Source organism: Capra hircus, chromosome 19, assembly GCF_001704415.2.
Source record: "Capra hircus breed San Clemente chromosome 19, ASM170441v1, whole genome shotgun sequence".
Lineage (NCBI taxonomy): Eukaryota > Metazoa > Chordata > Mammalia > Artiodactyla > Bovidae > Capra > Capra hircus.
Genome location: NC_030826.1, coordinates 13153216 through 13168731, shown reverse-complemented (window position 1 = coordinate 13168731; position 15516 = coordinate 13153216). Strand labels below are relative to the sequence as shown.

The 15516-nt window shown below is 39.4% G+C and overlaps 1 protein-coding gene across 7 annotated transcripts in view; it reads left to right on the top strand.

Annotated features, from left to right (window-relative positions):
• Window positions 1-15516, top strand: part of ACACA (acetyl-CoA carboxylase alpha) — a 287918-nt gene that overhangs the window by 183163 nt on the left and 89239 nt on the right. For all 7 annotated transcript variants that reach the window (XM_018064168.1, XM_018064170.1, XM_018064174.1 and 4 more), the window contains 6 exons: window positions 971-1012; window positions 2063-2278; window positions 3166-3321; window positions 5911-6114; window positions 10925-11080; window positions 12865-13011. In XM_018064168.1, the coding sequence (XP_017919657.1) occupies window positions 971-1012; window positions 2063-2278; window positions 3166-3321; window positions 5911-6114; window positions 10925-11080; window positions 12865-13011 (921 nt within the window). The remainder of the gene's footprint in view (window positions 1-970; window positions 1013-2062; window positions 2279-3165; window positions 3322-5910; window positions 6115-10924; window positions 11081-12864; window positions 13012-15516) is intronic.

Genomic DNA, 15516 nt, shown 5'->3' with positions numbered 1-15516 from the left:
TCAACGGTCAACCCATGAGAGCGCCTGGCACCCGCAAGGCTTTCAGTTCACGTCTCCTTCATGGTTCCTGAAGTTCACTGAGGGGTATTTAGGCAGCCAGTCCTGGTCTCTCTGCCTTGTACCGATAAGTGTTTGATTACATTGCGCTCATAATGAAGACGATGCCTTAATGAAACCTCCTATGGAGGCAAATAGTAATGACTTGATTCCAACACTGCCAGTAGAGCTTCCCATCCGAGAAACAGGGGTATTTGGTGTTAATAAGTTAAATTTCAGAAACTAATGGACTCTGCTAATTGAATTCATCTTTGTTAATTAATAAGGTTCTAGTAAATTGGTCGCTTTCTTGGGTAATGCTCTGCAAAAGAGCAGTGAGACCTAATGATCGCATGTTCACTAGTTCCACCCTGTTCTTTCCTAGACATAGAGGGCTACTGACCAAAGTAACATCTCACACTTTTCTTTGTCTTGAAATGTTATTGTTTAAACCTTTGAAATTATCGACTTGAGAGTGAATGAGGGGGGAAAAAAGCATGGATTGGGGATGCTATGTTCTCTGGTGAGTTACACTGTGAGTTTCTTAAGGAGAAACTTGGGAAATCAGTCCGGTAACTACTATTGCAGGGCTGCAGTATAACGATGCATTGGTCTTATGTGCCAGTTTCTGCCATGGGTAGCAGCCAAGAAGGTGTTTTCCACTTGGGAAATGAAAAAAATACCCTTTTTCCCCCTAGAAGAGGGTAGCTATTAGTTGGGTTAGTATTGTGGTGGTTCTCAAATTTAAATGGGGTCAAAGTGATGGTTACCCAGAGGATCATTCTTTTTCTCCAGACTAAGCTTAGGTAAGGATTGTGTTTTCTAGGCAACTGTCTTCTAGATGCTTGACTGTTTCTCTACCCTGTGTTTATCCCCCAAAGACTCGGTCGTATCTATGAAAGACTGACACATTTTCCTTCCTTCTTTAATGCAGAGAGAATTTCCTAAATTTTTCACGTTCCGAGCAAGGGATAAGGTAAGGACTGATTTTTTTTTCCTCTTTTTTTTTTTTAAATCTTTGTTTTTTTCCTTAAAAGCCCAAGAGTAGTATATCTGTGCCATATATTCTTACCATTCTTCTTTCTCTAATTGAACTTATACTTCCCTTTGTCTTCCATATGTCTTTGAACGAAACAAGGTTCCCTTCCAAAAGAGTTTGGTTCAGGAAACACTGTAATCTCCTGACCTACCAAAGACAGTGATAACTTTCAAAACCATCCATTAGTAATGATGTACTAAGAAAGGACTGCTATAGTTAATTGGATTATTCTTGTCACCCACAGACACTTCATTTATCAAGGCTTGTTTATGTGCATTTTTCAATTTTAAAATATAGAATTTCAGACCACATTGGTTTCTTCTTATTACTAGCTTATGTTTTTGGCTTTCTCTCTTCATTTACTCTATGGAGATGTACTCTAAATATGTCTGGCTTCAGCAAAACACAGAGTAAATGAATGTAAATGCAATTTTTAAAAAGAAATATGAATAATTATGCATGGATACAGGATATTCCATAGCCAAATACCTATTTTTCAATATTATATAACGTTTGTCTTCCTGTGTCCTTTTTCACTCTGCCAGAATGGTAAGAGTGTGAGACATGGACCCTGCCCGTACATGTTTTAGATGAGTTGGATAAAACGAAAACACTGATATGTGAAGTAGAGAGTACTGTGAAGTAGTTTGGTTAATTGTTAAAAAAAAATGAACTATGAAGACTTGAAATGCTACAGGAGTTCTGAGGAAATAGATGGGGGTTTTTTGTTTGTTTTTAATGGAGAGCATCACCAGTTGTAAAAGTATAAATGATGAAAGCTTACAAAGTAAACAGGGCCTCTAGTGCCTAATCTTACATCAGTTATCGCAGTTTCCTTGTATGTAGCTCCTCTTTTTTTCCCCTTTGGTTCATTGGCACAACATGGCTTATGTTTCTTTTTTAAGCGTTTCCTTTATATACAATTTCATAATAAAATTTTGTAACTGTCTCTTGTAAGCTGTTCTTTCCTCCAATTCCTGTATTCAGTTTGAGGAAGATCGTATCTATCGTCACCTGGAGCCTGCCCTAGCTTTCCAGTTGGAGCTGAACCGGATGAGAAATTTTGACCTTACGGCCATCCCATGTGCCAATCACAAGATGCACTTGTATCTCGGGGCGGCCAAGGTGGAAGTGGGCACAGAAGTGACAGACTACAGGTTCTTTGTCCGTGCAATCATCAGGCATTCTGATCTGGTCACCAAGGTGGGTGCTGTACTTTCTCCTCTCTTTTTCCTGGGCGGGGGCGCTATGCCACTCGGCTTGCAGTATGTTAGTTCCCTGGCCAGGGATCGAACCTATGCCCACTGCAGTGGAAGCACAGAGTCCTAGCCACTGGGCCACCAGAGAAGACCTCGGGTGCTGTACTTTAATGGAAAGTTATCTCTGAGGGAAGGGACAGAGACACAGCCATGATTCAAAATCAGGTCTTCCTCCTGAATCAAGGCTCTTGTTCTCTGTCATCCTGTTGTCCAATATCCACCAGAAGCCTAAGAGTCACTACTCTCCCAGAGGTAAATATCCCGTGCAATAAAGGGCTTTTTTTCCCCCTTTCATTTGATTTTTCTTGGTAATGGAAGCACGATAGTACTTGCTTGAGAGAAGGAAAAGCATGCGAACAGAAAAACCAAGTTTGGGTGATGATAGAGTATAAAATGAAAAGTTAGAGATGACTCCATGGGAAACCTGTCTAAAAGTGGGGGTACTTTCTGTACACAGCTGGTATGTGACTTGTTCCTACATCCCATAGCCATAACCTTTCTGCGACTTTTCCTCTCTAAATAGATTTCCTTTCTATGCTGCTCTGTCTGGCAGTTGTGACCCTACTAGGGTTGCAGCTCTGGGGGTGCCCAGGGTCTCCACTTATTGTAAGAAAATGGTACCGAACAGGCAGGAGGAAGGGCTGGTGGGAACTCTCTATCTGACCCTTGCTAGCCCCTGCTGCCCGAGGTTTTTGGGCTGACTCCAGGAAGAAAGATATATAACATCTACATAACAGCCTTATGACTTGTTGGGTTGGCCAAAATCCAAACAAACTTTTTGGCCAACCCTATAAAACATTAATGTTGATGGTGATTTTCTTTCCTGCATAGGAAGCTTCCTTTGAGTATCTACAAAATGAAGGGGAGCGGCTCCTCCTGGAAGCCATGGATGAGCTGGAAGTCGCCTTTAACAATACAAATGTCCGGACCGACTGCAACCACATCTTCCTCAACTTTGTCCCTACAGTCATCATGGACCCATCGAAGGTACGTTCCTCTGTAGCTTTGCACCCAGCACCTGCCAGCACAGCAGAGAGAGTCATTCTTATGTGTTTGCACTGGGACCTGGAAACAGGTACTTTCTTGGTCAGCTGACTGAACCCTTGATCTTTAAAGTTTACAGAAGGCTTCTAGGACTGGGTTTCTGGGATGCTATCAAAAATTTGATATAGCCATTGAAAGCATACCTCAAAACTGAAGGTGTCTCTTTGTTCTGCTATGAAGCTTTACTTCTCCACTACCTGCCTTTGAGTTTCTGCTGAAAAGCATGTGATGGTGTCTGACTCCCTTGCTGTAGTGATCTCTGAGTAAATAATCTTTAAACACAGCGATTTAAAAATTTGAAAAGCAATCATAATTTACCATGAGACTTAGCCGTGAATAGAAATTTCATAATCATACATTTTAACTTGTTTTTAATTTATAATTATGTTTAATATACATTAATACATACATTTTAATGTAATCATTAAATATTAACTCATAGATTTGTTTGCTTTCATAGATATAGTTTAAAAGTGTATCTAGTCCGTTGTATTGCAGGAGATATAAACCACTAAAAATCTTGTGATATAATTTGTATATAATTAAATACATCCATTTAAGTATAAGGTTTAAAACACTGAAGGTGGTTTGATGTTATCTTGATAGTCACTTATAAGCAGCACAAAAATGTAAAACTTCTTCCTCTTCTTCCATTGGTAACGGGATATTTTATGATTTTACCATGATAGCAGTCCTGTTTTGTTTAATTCCCTAGGATTTCTCATCTGGTATAACTAAATTTGCTATTATTGAGCATTTTGGCAAAATTACTGCCTCTTTTTACTGGTCATCCGATGGCCTTTGAGCAGTAATACACCTTTCCAAAGTGTCTAACCTATTTCTCTTTAGTATTTTTCCACAGAGGAAAATTTGGTTGATATGGAATTCCACACATAACAATGTATGGTTCCTTCCCTGAGGCTCTATTCTAAAATGCATTCCATATAATTTAAGGAAGGAAAGCAAGGTGACTCTGTACTTGACCTTTTATCCCAGGTGTAATAAAAGGGTTGCTCTCTTGTTTCCACTCCCTCTAACCTTTTTATGATATTGTGGAATTTGAATAGGAGAACCAGTATATTTGAATAGGAGACCTCTTTCTCAAGAGCCATTGTAGGCATGGACTTTTGCTTTTTGAGCTTAGTGTCTAAGACCCGAGAAATAATTTTCTACTTTTCTTTTCTTCTAGACTCGAACTACTGATTAGTTGCCTTGTCTGCCAGGAAAGCTGAGGTCAGGGCTACTTACTGAGTTTCACAAAGTCTCATTATTCGGTTTAAGCAAAGGTTCCCTTGAGTGTCCTAGGATTGATGAAACTAGGAGAGTTAAAACGTGCCCTGGACACTCTGTCAGTATATATATTTGTAGATATGACTTAGCATTCCTCAATGAGTCTTTGCTGTCAGCCTCTCTGTTTCTACTCCAAATGCTCATATGCCCTAACTCTGTCTTTCTAATCATAGATAGCTGTCAATTTCCTGTATTTAGAAATTGTTGACTTTTGTTCCCTCAAAAAAAGGATGGATAGATATCTCTTGGTTAACAAGCAAGTATGGGAATAGAGATGTTAACTCCTTGAAACTCGTTTTAACCTGAAATTCTTTGGAACAGAAATAAACTACAAGAGTGGCACATACTTCCAAAGAGTCACAAATGAAGGATGGCATGAGATTTAAAAAAAAATTCTCTAAGACGTTGAGAAAGCATTTTAGAGAGATAGTCATTTAAGAAAACATTGTTTTGAGTAGTATGTCTTAGCTGCCTGTAGCCATATTGGGAATAAAAAAATTCTTTTTTGCATTAGTATGTCAATAAGGAAAAATCACATCTAAGGCCGTTTGGTTAAAATAACTCACCAAACCCTAAAAATGAGGGCCACTAAGCTGCTTTGGTACACAGGTAAGAAAAATGAGGGAACATTTGCCCCATCTCATTAAATCCTAGTTGGACTTAGCAGTGACCTATCTTCAGAACTCTGTTTAGAGAGAACATTCTAGCACCACCTACAAATTGCCTTTCTTTAATTTGTGCAATTTACCAGGAAACATATATTATAAAGTTTAATAAAATTGTATGGAAAAAAGCTCATGGTGATAATTGCTATGTTGATTTAAGGTCCTGAAAGTGCAATGAAACATAGTTACCATGCATATAAATGCTACTTAATAGCTGTTTAACTAGAGGTTTTATTCTTATTTGGGGCCTTCTCTTAAATCCCATGGCTTCTAATTTTAGATATTGCAGATCTTTGGCATAGAATATGAATACAATTGGGAAAGAGGAAGAGAGTTGCGCAGATTTGGGTGTTGTGAGCCAGAGGAAACCACTCAAGTGCCAGGCCAGCATGAAATTGTGCCTGACTTGTTCTAAGTAAGAGTAGGGTTGGGGATAAACTGTGTGTCTTTCTGGAAGGAATACATGGAGGACACATCTCCAGAAACCAGAATCTGTTCCCGTTCCTCCCTTCCCAAAGATGGGCAGACCTGAGTCAGGTGCTAGTTACAAGGCGCTTAAGTTTTGTCTCTGTGTCAGATTGAGGAATCCGTGCGGAGCATGGTGATGCGCTATGGAAGTCGGCTGTGGAAGCTGCGTGTCCTCCAGGCAGAACTGAAAATCAACATTCGTCTGACCCCAACTGGAAAAGCAATTCCCATCCGCCTCTTCCTGACGAATGAGTCTGGCTATTACTTGGACATCAGCCTGTACAAGGAAGTGACTGATTCCAGGACAGCACAGGTACAGTAGTTAAGCAGGCTCCTCAAAATTTTGACTTGGTTCCCCCAGAGAAAAGCCACTTGTCCTTGTTAAAGAAAGACCCAAATTCACAAATCCATTGTTCCACCTAGTGGGAATTATCCTCGCTCAGCTTAAATGGTTGCATGAACTTGAAACACTTGATTTGCCTCATAAGCAGCGCCTCTGTCATAATCCTGAATGTTTTGAAACCCTTAACCTTTGCTCATGAGTTGGGGAGCCCTAACAGGTGCCAAGTGAACCTGACTCCAGAGTAATTGTGCAATTTAGGGTTCTTGGGCTACTTGAACAGTTTTGTCTTCTCTGATCTGATTTGTCCTTGTTCCTGTTTTCAGCCTAGTTAGACCACTCATTGGCAAGGAAGGGAAGGAGAATTGTTGAAATAGGAAATATCTCAAAGGAAGAAATTTCAACATAATATAATAATAGCTTGAGCAAGATCAAGCAGAGATTTTATCTTGTTTACCCTTTGTTCCACTTATACACGTTGTCTTGCCTTCAGAGAGTTCAGAGTATCATATATCTATAAAAAAGCAAAGTGGCAAACTAACCTTTTTTTTCAGGTAGAAGAATTTAGACTGTGAAAATGAAAAGTGACTTTCAAAGTAGATTGGTTCTATGATAACAGAGAATTCCCTTTTAATCTGTTTGATCACCTTAGTTTCTAAATCTTTGGGCCATTGGCTGTGGTACAGGATTTAGTTTTGTTCACCATTATTCACATCTTTTTAAGAACTGGGATGTTAATTTTAGGTCTCTGGCCTGAACTTGGCAAGTGCCTTTCTTCTCGTTAAAGGAGGAACTTGCTCCTTTGTATGTGTACACAAGATCTCGGTCTATTCTATGTACTGGGTGATGAAGAGATTATGTGTCTCTTGTTTTTATCTACGTCCTTTTAAGTCTGGGAACAGCAGTAAGAAAAGACTTTTTTGCCAGGATTTTGAAGACAAATCTTAAAACTCTGGGTTTGGACAGTTGTCTGAGCGACCTTTCATTTCGTGCTTTGATTCCCACTTAGATGGCCAGAAAAATCTATCCTGTGAGAAGTGAACAGTTAAAACAGAAAGTGCGCGCAAGAGTGCAAGGGGTGAGCAAGAGAAAGAGTATTCAATAATTTTCGCGGCATTTGATGTTTTTCAGGACAACCTTAAAGACATTTTCAGTCAAAGCTTTCCATGGGCAGTGATGTTTTTAATTAACTTCTACAATGGCTTCAAGGCAGGTCTTTTCTTGTGAAAAATAAGATGGCCACTTGAGATTTTAATGTTTTTGATAAATATGTTTGTTCTTCATAACTACTCCCCCTGTCCTTTCTTTTATTAGAAAGCTCTGAGATTTCCCTCATGCTGGCCAGTGGTGACAGGGGCATGAGAGGCACAAATGCCTTTATTCAGGGTTTAGGAGAAGGAAATGGCAACCCGCTCCAGTATTCTTGCCTGGAAAATCCCATGGACAGAGGAGTCGCGCAGGCTAGAGTCCATGGGGTCGCAGAGTCAGGCACGACTAGGTGACTTATGTTTGGCACAGCAAGTATTTGAAAAGCAAATGAGCTGCCTTCTGCCTGAGGGAGCTCCCTTCTTACCATGGGTCCTGTGTATTCAGGCAGCCCTAGAGAAAGGGGTCTCCCTCAGGCTCTTCAGCTGAGATTCAGTGGCCACTACCAAGAGTGGATGCAAGAGCCCACAGCTGGAGGAGGGAGCTAACGAAAGAGCCTCTGACTCAGTTCTGGCACTCCGAAAGCCTCCCTGATGCTTATCAGCAATTCATTTTTTCCCTTTCTGTGCTCTAGTGAGTCGTTACACGAATCTAAAACAACATAGGACCGTGCGCATCATTCAGTCCTTTGTTCATTAATTTAGCATTTATTGACCACTTACGATGTATCAAGCAGTAGGGATACAAAGGTAAAAAGTGATATTTCTTCTCAAGAAATTAACCCATGATGGAAGAAGACAGATAATTAGTTTCTCTGTTGTATGGTTTGATTTGTGCCATCAAAAAATAAGTCCGTGGTTCTAAGGGAGCAGACTGTATAGGATCAGAGATTTTTTTCCAGGAGAAGCCCTTTTGATGGCCTCTGGTAAAAGATGTGTGATAAATATGTACATATGTTCATGAATTTGTAAAGTATATACTTTATCCATTTTTAATGACTATGGCCATGATAGCAGAAAATGGAATTAACTTAGGTAACATAGATAACTATCTAATATACATCTAATAGGTATCTGTTATAACAGTTATCTATGTTATCTATCATTCAGAGACTTCCAGGGCCATCCATTGTTATCAACCTCTTGTTCAAGAATAATTTTTCATTCTTTCTGTCAACAAGAAGCAAGGTTGACTAGCTTGAGTTTCATTTTATTTAACTTTCCTTGTATAGTCTTTGTGGTATTAGCTATCCTGAGCACTGATGTCAGGCAGTCAGAGTAGGGAGATTTGAGTAATCCATTACATAAGTCCATTGATTTCCAATGTTCAGTGTAAGAGAGAAATACACATTTCAAAATCATCTTTATTGAGATAGAACTTAGACGTAATAAAAGGCACTCATTTTATGTGTCCAGTTTAATTCATCCTCAAATTGCACACACCTGTGACCACCATCCCAGTCATGATAGAGACCACTTGACACCCTCAAAAATTCCCTTGTTCTCCTTTGCAGTCAAAGGTAAGGGCACCCTCCTCAGCCCTAGCCACCCAGCAATCTGCTTGCTAGTTTTACAGAGTAATTTTTGCCTGTCCTGGAATATCAGATAAATGAAGTTAGACAATATGTGCTATTTTGTGTCTTGCTTCTTTTGGTAAATGTAGTGTTTTTGAGAATCATCCTTATTTTATGAATCATGGGTGTGCTCCTTTTTGTTGCTGAGTAGTGTTCCATTTTATGGATATACCAAAATTTTTGTATTCATCAACCTGTTGATGGGCATCCAAGGTTTTATTTTTCAATTTGGGCTATTGTGAGTAAAGCTGCTGTGAACATTGATTTCCAAATATTTGTGTAGATTTGTTTTCATTTGAGTAAATCTATGAGTACAATTATTGGGGTGTAGTAAGTGTAAGTTTAATTTAACCACGTTAAATTCCCACCAGCAGTGAAAGTATCCAGAGCGCTGTCTCCACCCTGCTTTCTCAGTCCACACAGTTATGCTGCTTGAGTGACCTTTAAGCAAAAAGGTCTAACTTTATTCCAGACCTTGCAAAAACTGTACCTGTTGGTCTTGTCTTTCCTAATAGACAGTAATGTATTGGATTGGCCAAAAAGTTTATTTGGATTTTCCATAGGATCTTATATAAAAACCCAAGCAAACTTTTTGGCCAACCCAACAGTTTTAAGAACCTATTGCTTTTGCGCTCTCTCTCTCTCTTTTTTTTTTTTCCCCTTATTTTGACTTGGGTTATCTCCTCTAAGTCCAGTTTTTACATACTTATACCCTAGCCTCACTTAACACTTCAGATCTCTTGAAACATTTCTATTTCTGCCTGCCACGTTACTAAGACATTGCTAATTCTACCTCCCACCTGGGGACTTTCATCATTAGCTCTGTGGAAGAGGATTGGGAGCTCGATTCTGTGGGTCTTTAAGCAGTCCACAACAGAGTGTACCCAGAATAGGGCCTGATTGACAAGTAAGTAGAACACGTCTGTTCCTTTTTATCTAAAGGGCTAACGATTTGCTTACTTGCACTGTACCCAGGATTTAGGAGAATACCTCGTTCTCTCCTGGTGCCAGTTTAGCAGGCCTGCAAATCTGTTCATTAATGGTAGACTTAAGCTTATATATTTTAGGCCCGACGAGATAGGTGGGTATACACACATACCCTCATTTCCCAGTCTCCATTTGTATTCACTGCACTGGGTATCTGTGTTTTATGTATTCATGCATAAAGTGCCTAGCTTAGTGTCATACAACCTCTGGGCACTCAATAAATATTAATTGAATTGAAATAATGGCATCCCTTATAAATATTCATAAGCAAATAAAACTATCTAAATATATGAAATATGAGGTACTCTTCTAGAAATATTTGAGTTAAAGTGATTAAAAACTGGTGTGGTGATTTTATAATGTGACAAATATAGGTATTGCAGGAGCTATTCACTAGTTGTAAACACAGTATACTGGGGGAAATATAAATGTATGTGTATTATATTTAATAAAATATATATACTTTTTTAAAGGCTCTGTCTTATGAGCTCACAAGAATCAGCTAGCTAGATGGATGGGTAGCATCTACTTGTGTCAAATCTTTGAAGCCTTTGTGTAGCTAACTGTACTTATGAAGTGCCTTCTGAGTCAGTAGACTGTAAAGCATAGGTGACCTGGTAGAGCTTTGACCTGGCCTTCTATCTCTGAAGATAGAACAGAGTTCTCTTTGGTGCATAGCTGTTCCTCAGCTTAAATACCAGGACTGCTTAGTTGGTTAGTTGACCTTCGTTTCTGAATATGGAATTCAAGTCATTTTGACAGGCAAGCATTATTAGTCTGTCTCTGAAACATGAAATTTACTCTGCTGCTTTCTCGTTGATTTCCACTAATTCAAAAGTGAGAGAAGGAGCATGTGATTTGTGGTTGGTTACATACCATTTTTTGGAGTTGGTTAATCTGTAGAGGTGAGAGTACCATGTACCCAGTGTTAAGAGGTGTATCTTAGCTATTCAACTCACCAAAAATGTGTTTCAAGAAATAACATTTGTGAAAAAAAAGTCCCTCTAGGCAACTCATGTGATTTTTTTTTTTTTCTCTTGTCTTTTAATTCCCCATGCCATCCTCTTTTTCTTGCAGATCATGTTTCAGGCATATGGAGACAAACAGGGACCATTACATGGAATGTTAATCAACACTCCGTATGTGACCAAAGACCTGCTTCAATCCAAGAGGTTCCAGGCACAGTCCTTAGGGACAACATACATATATGACATCCCAGAAATGTTTCGGCAGGTAAAGGTGGCTGCCTGGGAGCGGGGGCTCTGACGTGTGCCCGAGAGACAAGCTTTTTCCTGAATTTTCATCAGATACAGCTTACACTGAAATAGGACACTTTCAAAAGGCAGGAATTGTCTTGACTCTGTTCTCACTTCTTTCTCTTCTGGGGTTGTGACTGCTAGCTGAAATGGTGGATGGTTCTTTATGAATGAACAGGAAGAATGGTGAGGATAGAGGCCTCTGTTGCATAGAAAAGAGTAACTGAAGACTGTGCACATCTGATGGTAGTTTATGATGACCTCTGTGAGGAGTTACATTCAGCTGTCTATTTCCAAAGCCTGTATTCAAGTCAAAAAGAGGTTTGAAATTCTGGTTCTCATTTTCCAAGATAACCCAGGTCTCTAACTGATAGCCTAGGTTAATATGATGAGAATCAGTATATAACATATACAAATGGATATAGAGTGCATGGTACATAGTTTAAGGTATCAGTTCTTTTGTGGGAGATTTATTACAGTGGAATAAAAACTAGTGTGAGAAAATACGACATTATGAATCTCATCCTCCATATGAAAATAAATTCCTTTGATCTGTATGGTGAATCATGTCTAGGCTGCAGATTTTTCTTCCATCAATAGAAGGCAAGAAAAGTGTATCACCAGCAGAAAATGCAACAGATAAAGAAGAAGGTATCAAAAGAATACTGAATTTGTCCTTAAAAAAAAAAAATCTATGAATATAGAATTTTCCCAAGTCTTCTAGTCAAAAATACCAGCGTTACCACATTTGAATTTTAATAAAGTGATATATGTGGTCTTAGTAAATAGTCTATTTGTAATTCCTGTATTATTCAGAAATAGGAGATTTCCATTATGTAGCTATTTGTTTACAAGGTCTCTGGCTCGACACATATCTGTCTTCATTCCGTATTACTAGTATTGTCAGCCTATAAGTTGAGTGTCGAGTCTGTTCCCTAGTGCTGGCGCCATAAACAGAAATCACTTTCTATATAATTCATCCTATAGAATAGACATAAGCACAGTGATTTGGACTTGTAGGTATGAATGAGTCACCTTGGTTTTAAATGTTCCTCTGAGTCACGCAGAAAAACAACCGAACTAGTTCCCACTTCATGCCACATTCGTTTTGGTAATATGAAATTTGAAATGGACATCAGAATGGTTTAAAAATGATGTGTGTCTCTGTTCTCTCGTATTTGAGCAGACTTGATCTGTACATGTACGAACAATCATCCACCTCTAGTGCGCTAATTCCCATGTATGGGCCTGTAGCTTTGAAAATACACCAGAGCATACATCTCCTGAACCTCTAGTAGAAACTCTGTTCTTGGGTTCTTGGGTTCTTGAGTTTGCTTTGTATTAGCTGAGTGTCAGTCAGTTTCCTGGTTATTCTTCTATAGCCAAGTTTCTCTAGGATTTTTCTTCCTTTTTTAAAGAGGTATTGCTGCCACTTTGGTTTTTTATTTTAATTTTCCCAGGACATTGTTAGGTCCATTGTGTTTGTTAATGGCCTCCTACTGATTCATGATCCCTCAGTATATTTTAATGTTATTGGCAAAGCATCTAATTTGGGGCATGTAAAAAACGTTATGTGAAAAATAACTACAAGTCTATTTTAATGGAGAATGAGAATTCTAGAATTTGGTCTAACATTGAGACGCTCAGTAGAATGCTTGAAAAAAAAAAGAGCAAAACTAAATTGACCATGTTTTCTTATTTATTTTGTCCATGTTGAAATGCTGATTGTTACTGATTAGTCAAACTTTTCTCTTCCTTTAGTCCCTGATCAAACTCTGGGAATCTATGTCCTCTCAAGCATTCCTTCCACCGCCCCCTCTGCCTTCAGACATACTGACGTACACTGAGCTCGTGTTGGATGATCAAGGTCAACTGGTTCACATGAACAGGCTTCCAGGAGGAAATGAGGCAAGTCCTGAAGGTTCCCCTCCCCACAATCTCTGTGCCCACTAATACCAACTGTCTATGGAGGTGGTCATTAAACAGTATTGAATAAGGTCTGCGTGGCCTAGGCGGCACTGGTAGAAGTAGTCTAGTCTTACTGAAGTAGAAGCTGTAGTCCTCTTGGCAGGATTCTTTAGCCAGAGAACACAGACTGGACAGCAAGGACTGTCCTTAATTGTTTAGGTGTGATAATAAGCTTACATTTTTTTAAACAGTATTACAATTTTGCTTTATAAAAAAGAGTATTGTCTTCTGTTAGAGATGCCTACTAAAATAGTTACTGATGAAATGAGCTAATGTCTAGGAGCTGCTTCAAACGTATGTAGGGATGTGCGTGTGGGAGTGCAGGTGAGACAAGACTGCTTATGAGTTGTTGATTGAAGCTAGGTGATAGGCACACAGGAATAGGTTCTTTTCTCTATTTTTGTGCATGTTTGAGATTCTGAGATTTTTCTATGATAAAAGCCTTTAAATATTTCTTGATGTTTTTTCTTATTTGGATCCTTACTGGTGTATGGTTTTTAGTATGTTCTTCCTGCTCAGGTAATTTTATCTAGTGCTGTTGTGAGCATGAGAGATATTTTCTTCATAAAAGGGCTCCATCAGAACCGGGAGTTTAAACATCAAAGGAGGTAACAGAGAACCCGTGACTCATGTGTTTTTGGCTTTAGATCCCTTTTTCCTCTAGAACACTGGTAATAATGATGTAAAGTCATATTCTGCCCCATGCATTGAGATTCTTCCTGATTCTAACTATACTTCCAAAGTACAGTTATAACAACAATGATAACACTAGTAATAAGCCTAAAATGAGATATGTTTTCATTTTAACCTTAGAAATCATCCCTGGATAAAACTGGTCCCTTAGAAGGAGTAATCTCTACCTGAGTGTTCACCATAAATAGATGGGGTAGACCTTTGGCGATAAATGCGATTATTTCCTGTTTTATTCAATATCTTTTTTTTTTTTCCAAAAAATTTTGCTTAACGTACAAGGTGCATGATTATTTATTAAGTATACCGGGGTTGCCAAATTTAGATTGTTTGGTATTAAGATGGATGCAAGCATTGGACCCAGTTGGACTTGTAGGAGTTCTAATCTAATGCCTCAACAGATAGCAAAAGTGAGAGGCTAGGGAGGCAGGATGTATTGAATTTTGACAAGAGTAGGTGTATGTGTACTTGTTAACACAGAAAGTTGCAGCAGAGGTTTATGCCACTGTGTGTAGCATCTGCTTAGTGAAGCCCTCAGCAGAAAGAAAAGCCTCATTGTGCTGGACTTCAATTCTGACTCACTGAACACTATCGTCTTCAGGAATGGAAGGCACCCTTGTGAACACGGGACTGAGAGAAAAACGCTTTTAACTAATGTAATTAAAGCACAAAACGAGGTTTTTGGCCACGTGAAAGCTAGCCGCAGCGCCGTATAAAACCTCTTGCCACGATCTTTCTGTCCTGCTTTCTCTCTGCTCTCATTCTGTGTTTGAGCGAGTGGAGACTGGGGGAATAGTGAAGTCCCAGAGGGACAGAGCTCTGTTCTTGCTGAAATTACAAGCACAGAGCTGCCTGGGCATGAACATGTAGTGTTTACTCTGCCAGTATGAATACAAATAGTCTTATTATACGGGACTCTGTACCCAAAGACACACACACACACACAGACACACACACACACACACACACGAATAAAAAAAAATTTAAAGGTTTTTTTTTAACCCTTTAAAGACTCAACAAACCTTGGTGGAAAAGGGCTGTCTTCACGGCCCAGGACTATGGCTATGAGCAGTAGACCATGTGTTTTCCTTTGCTCAGTGCTTTAATAATAATTTTGAAATCTAGAAATCGAATCATACTAAAATCCTTTTCTTTTTGCTTTTCGTCAGTTTTGACTTTCATCTCATCCTACTCTTTTCCCTCCTCGTTGCCCGTTTTCTTTGTCCTCTTTTCCTTTCCGTTGAATGACTGAGTAGGATTGAAACTGAACATTAGCTTGCTGTTTGAGTCCTTGAGCTCTGGAGGGGTGAGCTGTTAGTGACTAATGCCCGGCATGGCTGGTGAAGTCAGTCAGTGGCCAGCACTAGATTATAGGGCCCCCACATGACAGGAATGAGGTCGGGGTTATTAGTATCAGACTCTGTGACCGAGAGCTGGGACGTACAATGGAGCATGTCCACTGAGAGACCGACCGGTCTGAAGATGGAGTTTCAGCAGTCAGAACCCAGAGGGACAGCCTTGCCTAAGAGGCAAGAGCGTGGCAGGGGGATGTATTTCCTTGTGCCGAGCCCAGTTTTATCAGGGCAAGTTGACTTTCAGCAATTGCCATTTAATTTTCTTTGGCCAAAGAGACAAGTTTGTCATGAGCTTGGCGCTCTACATATTATCCCAAGAATAACGTGAGGGGAAGGAAAAGCGCTCATGCTGATGAGATCAGGAGCAAATTGGTCCAGTCCCAAAGAGAATGGGCATCTG